The following is a 13,860-nucleotide window of genomic DNA, read 5'->3' as shown; positions in this document are numbered from 1 at the left end:
GGCCCCATGGGTTGGTGGGATGCGGCTGGAGCCGGCTCAGTCGCCATGGCAACCACGGGGTTGCATGTCCCACCTCGATCCCAGGCTGAGGCATCACCTGGTTCTAGTTTCTGCCCGTAGAGACTTGGCAGCCCCTGCTCTCGCCTCATGGTCACGTGCACACTCACCTGTCCTCCCCCAGCGCCACCTCCGGCTTCTCTTCGGCCCTGGGCAGGACGAACTCTGGCTGGGGCCTCGCGCTGTGGACAGAGAGCACGAGGTATCAAGGGAGACCAGCCAGGCCGGGCCGGGGGTCTCTCAGCTCCCCACCGGCCTCTCCATTTTTTCCCTCTCCCTGGGAACTGTTTTCCATCCCAGCAAGGCATCCTTCTCCCATGCTATTTGAGAAAACTTCTAGAAACAGGACTCTGTTTCATGTGCCTCTGTTTCCTCTGAGGCAGGCATCAGGCCTGGCGTGATAAATGCTTCTCAGCCGCGGAAAGCTTCGGCCCTTTCATAAACTTGCTGCGTGGCCTCGGGCAGGTGTCTCGCCCTCTCTGGGTCATAGATTCCCAGGTTGTAAGATGCCGATAGGCATCCTCACTCTGCCTGGCTCTCAGGGGGATTCTAAAGTACCCAGGAGCTGGTCTAAGGACTCCATATCTGGTTGGGGCCGGAATAGCCCTGAAATTCCATGTGTGACACGAATGGCTTGTGCCAACCGTGGAAACCGAGCCAATAGGTTAGTGAGGGTGCGTTTCCATGTCTGCAGGGGTCAATGTCAGGTCTGTGTCCAGTCTGTGATGGGAGAACTTGATGTTACTCCATGATGATGACTATTCTTTACTGAGCATGAACTCCGTGCCCCCCTTTTGCCCAGTGGGCTCCGTTGTTCCAGAATTTTCACAATAACCTCCAAGGCAGGTGGGAACTTTTTACTTCCTTCGAACCCGGAGCCTGGGTCTAACTCTAAAGCCCTCACCAGAAGGGAAGAGTCTTGAGCTGTGTGCGGGACATTGGTCCCTGCTGAGCAGAAGTCACTGGGCCGCCCCCCACCCCCGCCCATGAGGACCCAGCTCAGCCCCCAGTCCTGGACCCAGCCCTCACCCAGCCCCGACAGGGGCCGCTCTGCACATACCTCTCTCTCCTGGCCTTAAGTCTTTCCTCCTCATACCTGAACGAAAGAAAAGGACATCAGACACAACCCTCCTTTCCCCAGGGATTTCCTCTCCTTTGTGAGCAGAGAAAACAATCTCACAGTCGTGTATGAACACACACTTGGCTGCAGGACAGTGCACACGGCCCGAGCCAATAGTTTTGTATCTTCTTTTGCACATTTCCTGTGCCTACTTTGCAAGTTCCCCAAGGCAGGGAACATCTACTTGGTTGGCGTATTGCAGCATCTGTGCGGATGTTATTCTGCAGACACTTTTTTTTGCCCCATTCAGCACCAGCGACGGGACAGCACCCTTACAAGGCAATGCCCTCCTGTCACAGGTTAATCCACCTGTCCTTACGTCAGCGCTCCTCAGACTTTCTCTGTAAAGGGCCAGGAAGTAACTATTTTTGGCTTCGAGGACCAGACAGTCTCTATTGCAACTATTAAACTCTGCCATTGCAGCACAAAAGCAGCACGGATGGCCTGTAAATGAATGAGCATAACTATGTGCTAATAAAACTTTATTTATAAAAACAAGCTGAGGGCCATGGCTTGCAAACTGCTGCCCTGCCAGGACCGCTGTGTTCTCTGACCTCCCATGTGCTTGTTTCACAAGACCTCTGCTTCGCTGGGAGCTGGGACACTGTTGAAGTGGCCTTACTAGAATTATACCTGCTTTATAGCGGAATATTATGCAGCTATTAAAAGTAATTCATTAGCGTATACAAGGATACTCGGAAAATATTTTGTCATTTGTTTGTTTTGGGGAGGTAAACTAAAAAAACAACATCTATAATAGCAATATCTGCTTGGTAGCACAGGAAAAAGTGCTTTTGTTTATTTAAAATTTTTTTCCTAATTTATCACAGATTTTCCACTTATGCCTAGAATTAAATCGTGATAATCCAATAATTAGTTTGATCCCCTGCATTTATGTATTTTTAGAAGATCTACTATCATAGATGCATTTTTAAATTATAAATGTCTATGTGGCATAAATATTTTTTGAATATGTGACCATGGAAGTGAGAAAATGAATGAATAGGAACATCCATTGTATCAGTGCTCGGAGAAAACTTGGACTTTCTTAAAACATAGCTTGACAACTGCTCAATCTCAAGTGGGTACAAACTGAAATTTAAAAGATAATGTTTAGGCCGGGCGCAGTGGCTCACGCCTGTAATCCTAGCACTCTGGGAGGCCGAGGAGGGAGGATCACTCGAGGTCAGGAGTTTGAGACCAGCCTGAGCAAGAGTGAGACCCCCGTCTCTACTAAAAATAGAAAGAAATGATCTGGACAGCTAAAATTATATATAGAACAAATTAGCCAGGCATGGTGGCGCATGCCTGTAGTCCCAGCTACTGGGTAGGTTGAGGCAGAAGGATCGCTTGAGCCCTGGAGTTTGAGGTTGCTGTGAGCTAGGCTGATGCCACGGCACTCTAGCCCAGGCAACAGAGCAAAACTCTGTCTCAAAAAATAGAAATAAATAAATAAATAATGATGTTTAAAGTCCTTGTGCACTGGGGTGGGAATGTGAACTGATGCAGTCTCTATGGAAAATAGTATGGTGGTTCCTGAACAACTTAAATATGGAATTTTCCGCAATTGCACCTGTGGGTATATGCTGATAAGAAGCAAAAGCAGGGACTCGAAGGGATACTTGTACACCCGTGTGCACAGCAGCAATGTTCACAACGGCCAAAGGGAGGAAACAGCCCAGGTGAGTGGACAAACACACGCTGGAACATCACTCAGCCATGGAAAGGGACGAGGCTCTGACACAGGCCACAGCCTGGAGGGACCTTGAGGACGTTGTGCTCAGTGAGAGACGCCAGACACAGAAGGACAAATCCTGTGTGGCTCCACTCACAGGAGGTCCCTAGAGGCGTCAGATCCACAGAGACAGGAAGTAGGACGGTGGGTGCCAGGGGCTGGGGAGGGGTGGGGAGTGAGTGTTTCATGGGGACAGACTGTCAGTTTGGGGAGATGAGAAAGTTCTGGAGATGGAGGGTGGTGATGGTTGCATAACACTGTGAATGTGCTTAATGCCGCTGAGTCGTACACTTAAAAATGACTAAGATGGCAAATTTTATGTTAAGTATATTTTACCACAATTTTGGAAAATGATGCTTAAGGAGAATTTCCTATGGCTTGAAATGACAGGAGGTGGGGGGAATATTTATGATGTGATGCTTGTCGAAAAAAGAGCAGGACCCACAGCTGCATGTCCCATCCCCAAGCTCTGGGTGGTCCCTGAAGGACTCCAGGAAGTAAAATGGGTGGGGTCTAGTCCTCCCCCCGCCCCCGTCTGCGCTGTAGGGGCTGGGCAGGCAGGAGCCTCGGGCTGAAGGTGGGGTGCAGGTGGCCCCAGGACACTCACTGCAGGACGCAGTCTGGGATCTGCACGTGGTCCATGGGGATGAGCTGCTCCAGGTCTTCCAAGCTGTGCACGTACTGGATCTTGTTGATGAACTTGACGCTGGTGGGAGCAGGAGGCAGGGGCTGGGGTTACCGAGGTGCAGACAGAGCAGTGGGGCCAGGGATGCCCCAGCAGATGTCCCAACCTCCCTGCTTCCTCCCACCCGAGGCCACACTCCATCCTCTCTGCGGTGGAGAGAGCAGACCCCGAGTCTGCCCCAAAGCCCTGGCCAGCAGGGCCACGCGCCTGGCAAGGGGCAGCAGGGAGTCCAGGAGAGATCAGAAGGAAGTTTCTAGCTGTCCTCTCCTGGTGGAAGCTTACAGAAAGCCCTGAACTCTCCCAGCGACAAGGTAGGACAACACATACAAAGTGTTGCCAACCAGACCAGGTGTGGTGGCTCATGCCAGGGCCCTGAGAGGCCGAGGTGGGAGCATCCCTTGAGCCCAGGAGTTTGAGACCAGCCTGGACAGCATAGTGAGACCCTCATCTCTACAAAAAAATAGAAAAATTAGCTGGGCGTGGTGGTGGCACCTGTAGTCCCCACTACTTGGGAGGCTGAGGCAGGAAGATTGCTTGAGCCCAGGAGTTGCAGGCTACAGTGAGCTATGATGATGCCACTGCACTCTAGCCTGGGTGACACAGTGAGACTCCATCTCAAAAAAAAAAAAAAAGAAGTACTCAGCATCAATATGTGAGAGATGGTGGTTATATTTTTTCCCATGCTTGTCACTTAATAACTATGTATTTATAATTTAAAACTGTTTAAAGCAATACTAGTATTCATCTTAGAGAAGTTGGAAGATGCAGACGAAACACACACATGCACACACACCCATGGGGTGTCCAGCACTGGCTCCAGCGTCCTTGTCTCACCTGATGAAGGGGCGCGAGATGGCCAGCACGGTCCGGATGAACCAAGAGGGGTGGACGATGATCAGAGACTTCAGGTTTTTCCGCAATCTGTGTGGGGAGCAGACGAAGGGTGAGCCCTGGGCGGGGGAGGGGTCTGGGAAGGGAAGAGGAGCAGGGGCAAGACCCGCACCCAAGCATTTGCCGCGCGTTTGTGCCCTCTGCACACAGTCTGCAGGTGCCCATCACATCCCTGCCCCAATCCCTGTCCCAAGCAGGAGTCATGGGTCCCACGGCAGGGTAAAGACACACCCTTGGTTCCCTCAGACCCCTGGGTGTGGGGATAAGGGAGAGACCGAAATGTGGTATGTCCATACTGTGGAACATCACTCAGCCATGAAAAGGGACGAGGCTCTGACACAGGCCACAGTGTGGAGGGACCTTGAGGACATCGTGCTCAGTGAGAGACACCAGACACAGAAGGACAAATCTTGTGTGACTCCACTCACAGGAGGTCCCTGGAGTCGTCAGATCCACAGAGACAGGAAGTAGGATGGTGGGTGCCAGGGGCTGGGGAGGGGGCGGGGAGTGAGTGTTTCATGGGGACAGAGCTTCAGTTTAGGAAGGTGAGAAAGTTCTGGAGACGGAGGGTGGTGATGGCTGCACAACCATGTGCATGTGTTTAATGTCACTGAGCTGTGCACTTACAGAATATGACCTTGTTTGAAAACAGGGTCACTGCAGATACAATTCGCTCAGTCAAGATGATATCATATGGCATTAGGGTGGACCCTTCATCCGATATGACTGGTGTTGTTATAAAAAGGGGAAATTTTGGCCGGGCGCGGTGGCTCATGCCTATAATCCTAGCACTCTGGGAGGCCGAGACGAGTGGATCGTTTGAGCTCAGGAGTTCGAGACCAGCCTGAGCAAGAGTGAGATCCCGTCTCTACTAAAAATAGCAAGAAATTATCTGGCCAACTAAAAAAATATATATAGAAAAAATTAGCCGGGCATGGTGGCGCATGCCTGTAGTCCCAGCTATTCGGGAGGCTGAGGCAGGAGGATTGCTTAAGCCCAGGAGTTTGAGGTTGCTGTGAGCTAGGCTGACGCCACGGCACTCACTCTAGCCTGGGCAACAGAGCGAGACTCTGTCTCAAAAAAAAAAAAAAAAAAAAGGGGAAATTTGGACTCAGACATGCACAGAGAGAGGACGCCACGTGAACATTAAGGCAGAGACCAGGGTGACGCATCTAGAAGCTGAGAGTCCCCAAAGATTGCCAACAACCCCCAGAGGCTCAGAGAGAAACGTGGAGCAGATTCTACCTCGCGTGCCTTGGAAGGGGCCAACCCTGCGACACCTTGATGCCAGACTTCTGGCCTCCAGAATCCAGAGAGAGAATGAACTGTCTGCTGCTTAAGGCCCGTGGTTTTTGGCGAGTGTCACAGCGGCCCTGCAATCTGCTACATCACCTGCCAGAAGGACCTCGCTGCTCAAGGCCACGTAGGTGCTCTGTGAATTTCCACGCCCCCACTCGTGCCCCTTGCACCCCAAGGCGATCCCCACCCCAGCCCCTCACCTCCGATCGATCATCTGGTAGCATTTCTTCAGCCAGCCGATGCCCGGCATCCTCCGCCGCGGCGTGGCGCCGTTCAGGTACACGATCATGTAGTCCTCAGCGACCAGCAGCTCCAAGCTGCTGATGACGTACCTGCTCACGGAGGGCGGAAGTCAGGGACCCAGCATGGAGGGGCCCAGCATCAGGACACCTGTGGCCCCTGTGCCGTCTGCTTCCACCTCTGTCCCAGCCAGGCCAGCCTCACCTGTTCAGGTGTTGTGTGGAGTCCCGGCTGGGGACAGGGGTAGGTAATCCCAGCCCAACCCACAGGTGTGTCAGTGAGTATCCACCATTGCAGAAACTACCATTTTATTGAGCACTTATTAAGTGCAAGTGTTTCCTATATGCACAATCCCATGTAATGTCTCCTGAGACTAATGCGGAGGGTTGGCCATTATCCCCATTAGAGTGGGGACAGGTGCCCATTGAGAGCCAGGGGCATGGCAGATGGTCCCCGGGCACCAGAAGTTAGGAGACCTGCGATCCATCTCAGACTTCTCTCTCCCTGAGTGATTCTAAAAGAATGTTTTGCTGGGCTGGCTCTGTCTCCCAGCTGGAGTGCAGTGGCACCATCACAGCTCACTGCAGCCTCCAACTCTTGGGCTCAAGCGATCCTCCTGCCTCAGCCTCCCGAGTAGCTGGCACTACAGGCGCCACCACCACGCCTGGCTAATTTTTCTATTTTTAGCAGACATGGGGGTTCTTGTTCTTGCCCAGGCTGGTCTCCAACTCCTGGCCACAAGGGATCCTCCTGCCTCGGCCTCCCAAAGCACTGGGATTCCGGGTGTGAGCCACTGTGCCCAGCCTGGAAATCTTAATAAGAACAATGAAGAGAGAACTAATGATTTCCTGGGTCTTAATGTTATCAGGTGCTTGCTAGGTGTCATCTGTATCTGTCATAATAAAACCGTTGCTGTGTGTCCTTGGGCAAGTGACTCAGCCTCTCTGTGCGTCAGATTCCTCACCGACAGGACGGGAGACAAGGACATCAACTCTAGAGGGTTGTGGTAAAGGCAGATGCATTAACATATAGGCAGCACTTGGCCTTGTAGCTGCCACATAGTATTAATAAGTGCTCAGTAAATGATGGTGATGGTGACAGTGACGATGATGACAAGGATGAGGAGGAGGGGGTGGAGGAGGAGGAGGGGGTGGAGGAGGACAGGGAGGCCCAGAAAGAAGGCCACCGGGGAGTCGGTGGGCCAGGAGGCACTCAGTTCGAGGTCCGCGGCAGCCACCCCTTTCCTGGTGCCCCCAGCGGCCAGCGAGGCCCCAGAAGAGGCCCGAGGCTGCAGGCGGCGGGCAGGCGACTCACAGGAAGAGGTTCTCCATGATGTAGTGGTAGTCCGGGGAGCTGCTGTCCGGCAGGAAGCAGGCGGCAAAGACGATGATGGCGTTGAGGCCTTCGCCGTAGTACCCTGGGGAGAGGCAGGCAGCGAGTGGCCCCCGGCTCCCAGGCAGAGGCGGCAGATTCCTCCGCGAGGCCTGAGCAGCCCCACGCGCTGCCCACCGCGCCGCCTTGCCCAGGAGGACACAGCTCCGGCTGCAGCCACCTGGCAGGGAGCCAGCACCCCCGTGAGCAGTCTGTGCCTCTGGTGGGGAACCGCATCTGCCCTGAGGCGCCCCGGGGTGTGTCCCGCAATTCACGCCTTCGCCTCCCATCTGCCCTCCCCAAGCGCTTCAACAGATTAACACCCCTGTGCATCAGATGAAGAGACCAAGGGTCAGAGAGGGGCACTGATGGGCCTCCAGTTGCCCAGCAGGCCGGGCTGTGCTGGGGGTGCCGGTCTCACCTCCGTGGGTGACCACCTTCATGTAGGGCCGGATCATGTGCAGGTCGATGCGGTGCTCCTGTTCACCGATGATCACCGTCCGCCACAGGCGCCCGTTGGCGGCACTGCCGTCCCCTGCTGCGCCGTCCCCAAACAGATCTGCGCTGTCCCCAGGCATGTTCTTGGCGGTGGCCACAGGGGTGTCATCTGGAACCAGACCAGGGGGTGAGCTGAAGGGACGCCTGAGTCCAGACGTGTCCCAACCTCCTGCCCAGCCATCCTCTCCCGCCTCCCTTTGCTGCCGGGGGCCACGTGTCCTTTGCTTCTCCCAGCCCGGCTGCCCTGCAGGCCCATTTTCCTCTCCTACTCCCCCTTAGAGGCCCGGCTCAAATGCCACCTCCTCCAGGAAGCCTCCCAAGAGTGTTCATTTTGGACACCTGTCCTGGGCTTCCCAGAGTCTGTGAAAGTGTGTGTCTGCTTCAGCAAACTATGAGTGCACTCCCGGGTGTGGGTGCTTGGCTTTTATTCTGGGAGCCTGGCACACAGGGGCAGGGCAGGATCAAGCCTCCTTCTGGCCCCAGGTGGATCCCCGCACCCCCTTCCTGGCTCCCCAAATCCTGCCCAGACCTTGGCGTTTACACACTCATCTCCGAGGCTCCATCTCACTCTCTTGTGCCTGGACCCAGCCCTGAACTCCTCCCTGTGGTCTGTCCCTCAACCTCCAGAGAATTGTTTTTAAAACCCCAAGTCACATCATGACACCCATTTACTTAAACTCCCCCAGCAGCTGCAGACTTTAAAGGGATTCCAAGCCAACATGCTAAACAGTTGCGCGCCAACAAATCGGGTAACTGAGATGAAACAGACAGATTCTTAGAAACAGACTCAAGAAGAAATACTATAGGAAATCCGAACAGACCTAGAAGATGTAAAGAGATTGGATTGGTCGTCAAAAACTGCCCGGCAAAGAAAATGGCAGGACCAGGCAGCTTCACTGGTGGCTTCTGCCAAATATTTAAAGAATTAGGCCCGGTGCGGTGGCTCACGCCTGTAATCCCAGCACTCTGGGAGGCCAAGACGGGAGGATCACTCGAGGTCAGGAGTTTGAGTCCAGCCTGAGCAAGAACGAGACCCCGTTTCTACTAAAAATAGAAAGAAATGATCTGGACAGCTAAAAATATATATGGAAAAAAATTAGCCGGGCATGGTGGCACATGCCTGTGGTCCCAGCTACTCGGGAGGCTGAGGCAGGAGGATCGCTTGAGCCCAGGAGTTTGAGGTTGCTGTGAGCTAGGCTGACGCCACGGCACTCTAGCCCAGGCAACAGAGTGAGACTCTGTCTCAAAAAAAAAAAAAAAAAAAAAAAAGAATTAACCCCAATCCTTCTCAAACTCTTCCAGAATACTGCATAGGAAGGAACACTTCCAAACTCATTCTGTGGGGTTGGCCACCTCTGCCCACTTCCTGCTTGTGTGTTTGGTAAGATCTGGCACAAGAACTGCCTCCTCCAGGAAGTCTTCCTTGATTGCACCACCTCCCCCCAGTCAGCAGGCTGCCCCATGCCTCCTGAGCCCTGCATCAGCCCCACCCTGGCCACGTTGTACTCTTAACAGCTTCCACATCTATGTTCCTCCAACAGGCATGTGCACACCAGGGGCCACAGATGAGCAGTTCTGTTCCATGTCCCTGCTGTGTGTCAGCACACAATTGTCTCCCTGGGCATCTCCCTCTGTCTTCTGGGCCACAGGCAGTTATCCTGCACTTTGCCAAGTGACTATGTTAAGTTGGGGGTTGCTGGGAGAAATGGGGGAACTGGAAGTCAAAAAGCCACCCCGGAATACTAATCTATTTTTTTTTAAAGGAAGGTGCTCAGGGAGGTAGAAGTCAGGTGACCTGGGTAGACCCAGTTTCTCTGAACAACTTGCTGTGTGATCTTGCACACAATGCTTCCCTCTCTGGGCTTCTCAGGGTGCTTAACTACTCTTAAAATAGCCCCCTCTTCCCCACTGCTCTTCCTTCCTCAGAATGTGGCACAGCCATGCACCCACCTGCCCAGGCCCAAAAAACCCAGGTGTCATCTCTGACCCTGTCTTCACTGTACACACCCCACAGCCCCGACCCAGCAAGTGCTGTGGGCTCTGCTTCCAAAGGGGACCCTGAACCCGCCCACTTCTCTCCACCCCCGGGGCCACCACCGTCTCCCAGGATGCCGTCCTCTGAGCCCCCTCCCCCATCTGTCCACTCTTCTCTGGATGGGACTGGGAGGGTTTCTGAACACACTGGAAATCAAATCTGGTGGATCTGGGGGCAGCTGACCATTGTGCTGGGAATAAAAGCCAAACTCCTCGCCAAGACATTCTAGGCCCTCTGCAATCTGCTGCCTCTGTCTCTGCCCCCATCACCTGCCCGGTCACCTCTGCCCCTTGCCCACCCCCACGCCAATCACACTGGAGGCCTTTCCGATCCTTGCTCTTGCCCTTGGATCTCAGCTAAAATGACACCTATCCAGGGTGGCTTGTGCTGACCACTTTTTAAGAGGAGCCCCCCTCTGGGCACAACGTTTCTCCTTGCAGGACACTGTCGACGTTGGGGCTGGATCCTTCTCTGGGGTGGGGCCATCCTGGGACCTGCAGGGTGCTGAACAGTGTCCCTGTCCTCCACCTACCCCATGCCAGGAGCTCCCCCTCTCTTAGTTGTGACAACCATAGATGTCCCCAGACATTACCGAGGGAATCTGGTGACAGCCACGTTCCCAGAAAAATTTGCAAGTCCACAAGAAAAATCTGCATCAAGGGATGGATGACGGACGGACCCTCCCGGAGCCAGGGTTTGAGCCTCTGCCCCTCCTGTCACTCCCTGAGCCTACAAGGATACAGGGACAGCTCCAGCAAGCCGCAGAGACACCCATGACTGTCACCTTCCCACTCCAGTTCATTCCCATTCCCCAGGAACTCCAGCGAGTCGGTCTCGTCGGGGGTCTCGATGTCATCAACGTTAATGTCCAGGTCGTCAGGGGTGTCCAGGAAGTCGTCAGACAGCAAGGAGCCCTCACTCTGATCCAGGGAAATGTTAATTTCTGGGGCCACCAGGGTCTTCCTCTTGCGATGCGCTCCGTTGAAGTTCAGCGTGTTGGGAGGGGCTGCAGGGAAAGGGGAAAAACAGAAAAAAAAATGGTTTTTTTCTCTCTCTTTTTTCTCTTCCCCACTTCCTGACCTCGTGAGGATGGAGGCTACACCCCATCCACTGTAGAATTCAGTGGGCATCCTTTCACGACAGCGGTGACTGCCACAACCACTCTATGGGAACACTGCCTGCCTCCAAGGTCCACGCTCGGACACTGGGCAGACCCGGGTTCAAAGCCAGACTTTGCTGCTTGCTATTAATAGCTTAGAGACCCTGGAGGAGGCCACCTCCCCTCTCCGAGCTTGACTTAGTTTTACCATCTGCAAAACGGGGCTCACAGGAGGTGATGTGGGGAAGATCTCACGGACTAGACCTCAGACAGTGTGTGCTTTTAAAGAAATCTTGAATTTTTTAATTGCTACATCATATTTTACATATGTATGGGGTCCATGTGTTACTTTGTTGCATGCACAGACTGTAGTGTCCAGGGAAGGGTGTTTAGGTATCCACTGCCTTAGCCATTTATCTTGTCTTTGTGTTGGTAACATTTCAAGTACCCTGGTGTAGCTACTTTGAAATACACAATACATTGTTGCTAATATAGTCACCCTAGTCTGCTGTTGGACAGTAGCATTTATTCCTCCTGTCTAACTGCATGTTTGTGCCCATTAACCCGCCTCCCTCGTCCCCCCGCCCCCACACATCCCTTCTCAGCCTCTGATATCCAGTGGTCTGCGGATGGAAACTTGGGTGGGTTCCATATCCGTGCCCTGTGAGCAGCGCTGCGATACACATCGGGCGTAGGCGTTCCTTTGACAGGATGATTCTTTTCCTTTGGACCAATACCCAGTACTGGGATTGCTGGATGGAGTGGTAATTCCATTTTTAGTTGTTTTGAGAAATCTCCATACTGTTTTCCATAGAGTACCAATTTACATTCCCACCAATGGTGTATAAGTTCTCTTTTTACCGTATCCCAGCCAGCACCTGCTGTTTTTTTGTGTTTTTAGCAATAGCGCATTCCAGTTGGAGTAAGGTGATATCTCATTGTGGTTTTCACTTGCATTTCCCTGATGATTAGTGATGTTGAGCATTTTTTTTTTGGAGAAAGAGACTTGCTTTGTTGCCCAGGCTGGAGTGCAGTGGTGTCATCACAACTCACTGCAGCCTCCAACCCCTGGGCTCAAGCAATCCTACTGCCTAAGCCTCTTGAGTAGCTGGGGTGTGCGCCAGCACGCCCAGCTAATTTTTCTATTTTTTTGTACAGATGGGGTCTTGCTATGTTGCCCAGGCTGGTCTCAAACTCCCAGCCTCAAGCGATCCTTCTGCCTCAGCCTCCCAAAGTGCTGGGACTACAGGTGTGAGCCACTGTGCCCAGTTAATTTTTTCTACTTTTTTGTACAGATAGGGTCTTGCTATGTTGCCCAGGCTGGTCTCAAACTCCCAGCCTCAAGCAACCCTCCCGCCTCAGCCTCCCAAAGTGCTGGGACTACAGGTGCGAGCCACTGTGCCCAGCTAATTTTTTCTATTTTTTTGCAGAAATGATGTCTGGCTATGTTGCCCAGGCTGGTCTCAAATTCCTGGCCTCAAGCCATCCTCCTGCCTCGGCCTCCCAGAGTGTTGGGATTACAGGCATGAGCCACTGCACCCGGCCTCCTCTATTTTTATTCCCTTTAAATTTCTGGGCCCCTAAACAGCTGGTCAGAGGTAGCAGCCTCAGGAGATGGACATACATGTGTGCTTTAGCAGAAAACGATTAAAAACCAGGTGCCTACTAGGGGCTGGGCACTGATGTAATTTCTAGATCTCACCATAACTGGATGGCAGGAAATGGTACCCGCTTCACAGATGGGAACGGTGAGGCAGTGACTGGCCCAGGGATGCCTTCCTGGGGAGGGGCAGCATCAGGATTGGACTCCAGGCCTCCCGGGTCACCTGCCTTTCTCACAGGGACTGGGTTTAGAGTGGTGAATTAGGCATGTTTGATAAAAGACATTACTCTCTCTTCCTGATGGGGCAGAGCTGAAGGTCACAGCACGGTGACAGAGGGACTGAAGGTGTCGACGTGACACTTGTCACTAGCAGGGAGGCAGGAACACCACCACGTGGGCCTGGAGGACAGAGCTTTGAGCCAAAGAGGATTATTCTCAAGCTTTAAAATCGAATGGAATTTGCCCTAAAAAAAAGAAAGAGAATCGAATGGCGTGTCCCCTGCCAGGTTGCAGACTGGCTTGGGACCTACGATCTCTTTCTTCCTTCTACTCTCTCCCTGTCAGAATGAGAATGTGTAGCCCCCACCCGTACCACGTCGGTATTTCTGGGAAGTGGGGTAACGTGCTGTCTGGTTTTACAGGCTTGCAGCTGGGGAGGAATTTTCCCTCGGGATGACTCGTATCTGTGTCTCACCTGCATCCGGTTCAGAGGATATTTAGATGAGATTTTGGACTTAAACTTGAAGCTGGAGTGGGCTAGGTCTTCTGAGGACACTGGATGGCTTGAACGTGAACGCATTTTGCAGGTGGAAGGATGTGCACTTTGGAGGGACCAGCGGGCACAGTGCTCTGGGTTGAATTATGTCCTATCGAAATTCATATGTCACAGCCCTAGCCCCCAGGACCTCAGAATGTGACCTTATGTGGAAACAGGGTCACTGCGGATGGGATTAGTTACGATGAGGCCACACCAGAGTAGAGTGGGTCCGTAAGCTAATTATGACTTACAAAAAGGGGGAATTTGGATGCGACATGCACACAGAGAGTGCGCCACGGGAACATGGAAGCAGAGGTCGGGGTGATGTTCTACACGCCAAGGGACACCAAGGATGCAGCCACCACCAGAAGCTGGGGGAGGCCTGGGACAGACCCTCCCTCACGGCCTCAGGAGGAACCAGCCCTGCCCACACCTTGACCTTGGACTTCCAGCCTCCAGAACTGGGAGAA

The 13,860-nt window shown here is 53.1% G+C and overlaps 1 protein-coding gene across 1 annotated transcript in view; it reads right to left on the bottom strand.

The window, feature by feature from the left end:
- Nucleotides 1–13,860, bottom strand: part of ATCAY (ATCAY kinesin light chain interacting caytaxin) — a 30,189-nt gene that overhangs the window by 1,275 nt on the left and 15,054 nt on the right. The window contains exons 3-10 of the mRNA XM_045544797.1: nucleotides 10,716–10,937; nucleotides 7,820–8,005; nucleotides 7,342–7,444; nucleotides 5,988–6,119; nucleotides 4,432–4,518; nucleotides 3,520–3,618; nucleotides 1,118–1,153; nucleotides 168–239 (exon numbers count right to left, since the gene is read on the bottom strand). Of these exons, the coding sequence (XP_045400753.1) occupies nucleotides 168–239; nucleotides 1,118–1,153; nucleotides 3,520–3,618; nucleotides 4,432–4,518; nucleotides 5,988–6,119; nucleotides 7,342–7,444; nucleotides 7,820–8,005; nucleotides 10,716–10,937 (937 nt within the window). The remainder of the gene's footprint in view (nucleotides 1–167; nucleotides 240–1,117; nucleotides 1,154–3,519; nucleotides 3,619–4,431; nucleotides 4,519–5,987; nucleotides 6,120–7,341; nucleotides 7,445–7,819; nucleotides 8,006–10,715; nucleotides 10,938–13,860) is intronic.

This window comes from Lemur catta, chromosome 1 (genome assembly GCF_020740605.2).
Source record: "Lemur catta isolate mLemCat1 chromosome 1, mLemCat1.pri, whole genome shotgun sequence".
Classification (NCBI taxonomy): Eukaryota; Metazoa; Chordata; class Mammalia; order Primates; family Lemuridae; genus Lemur; species Lemur catta.
Note: the sequence above shows the minus strand (reverse complement) of the source record. Positions and strands in the feature narration are given on the sequence as shown.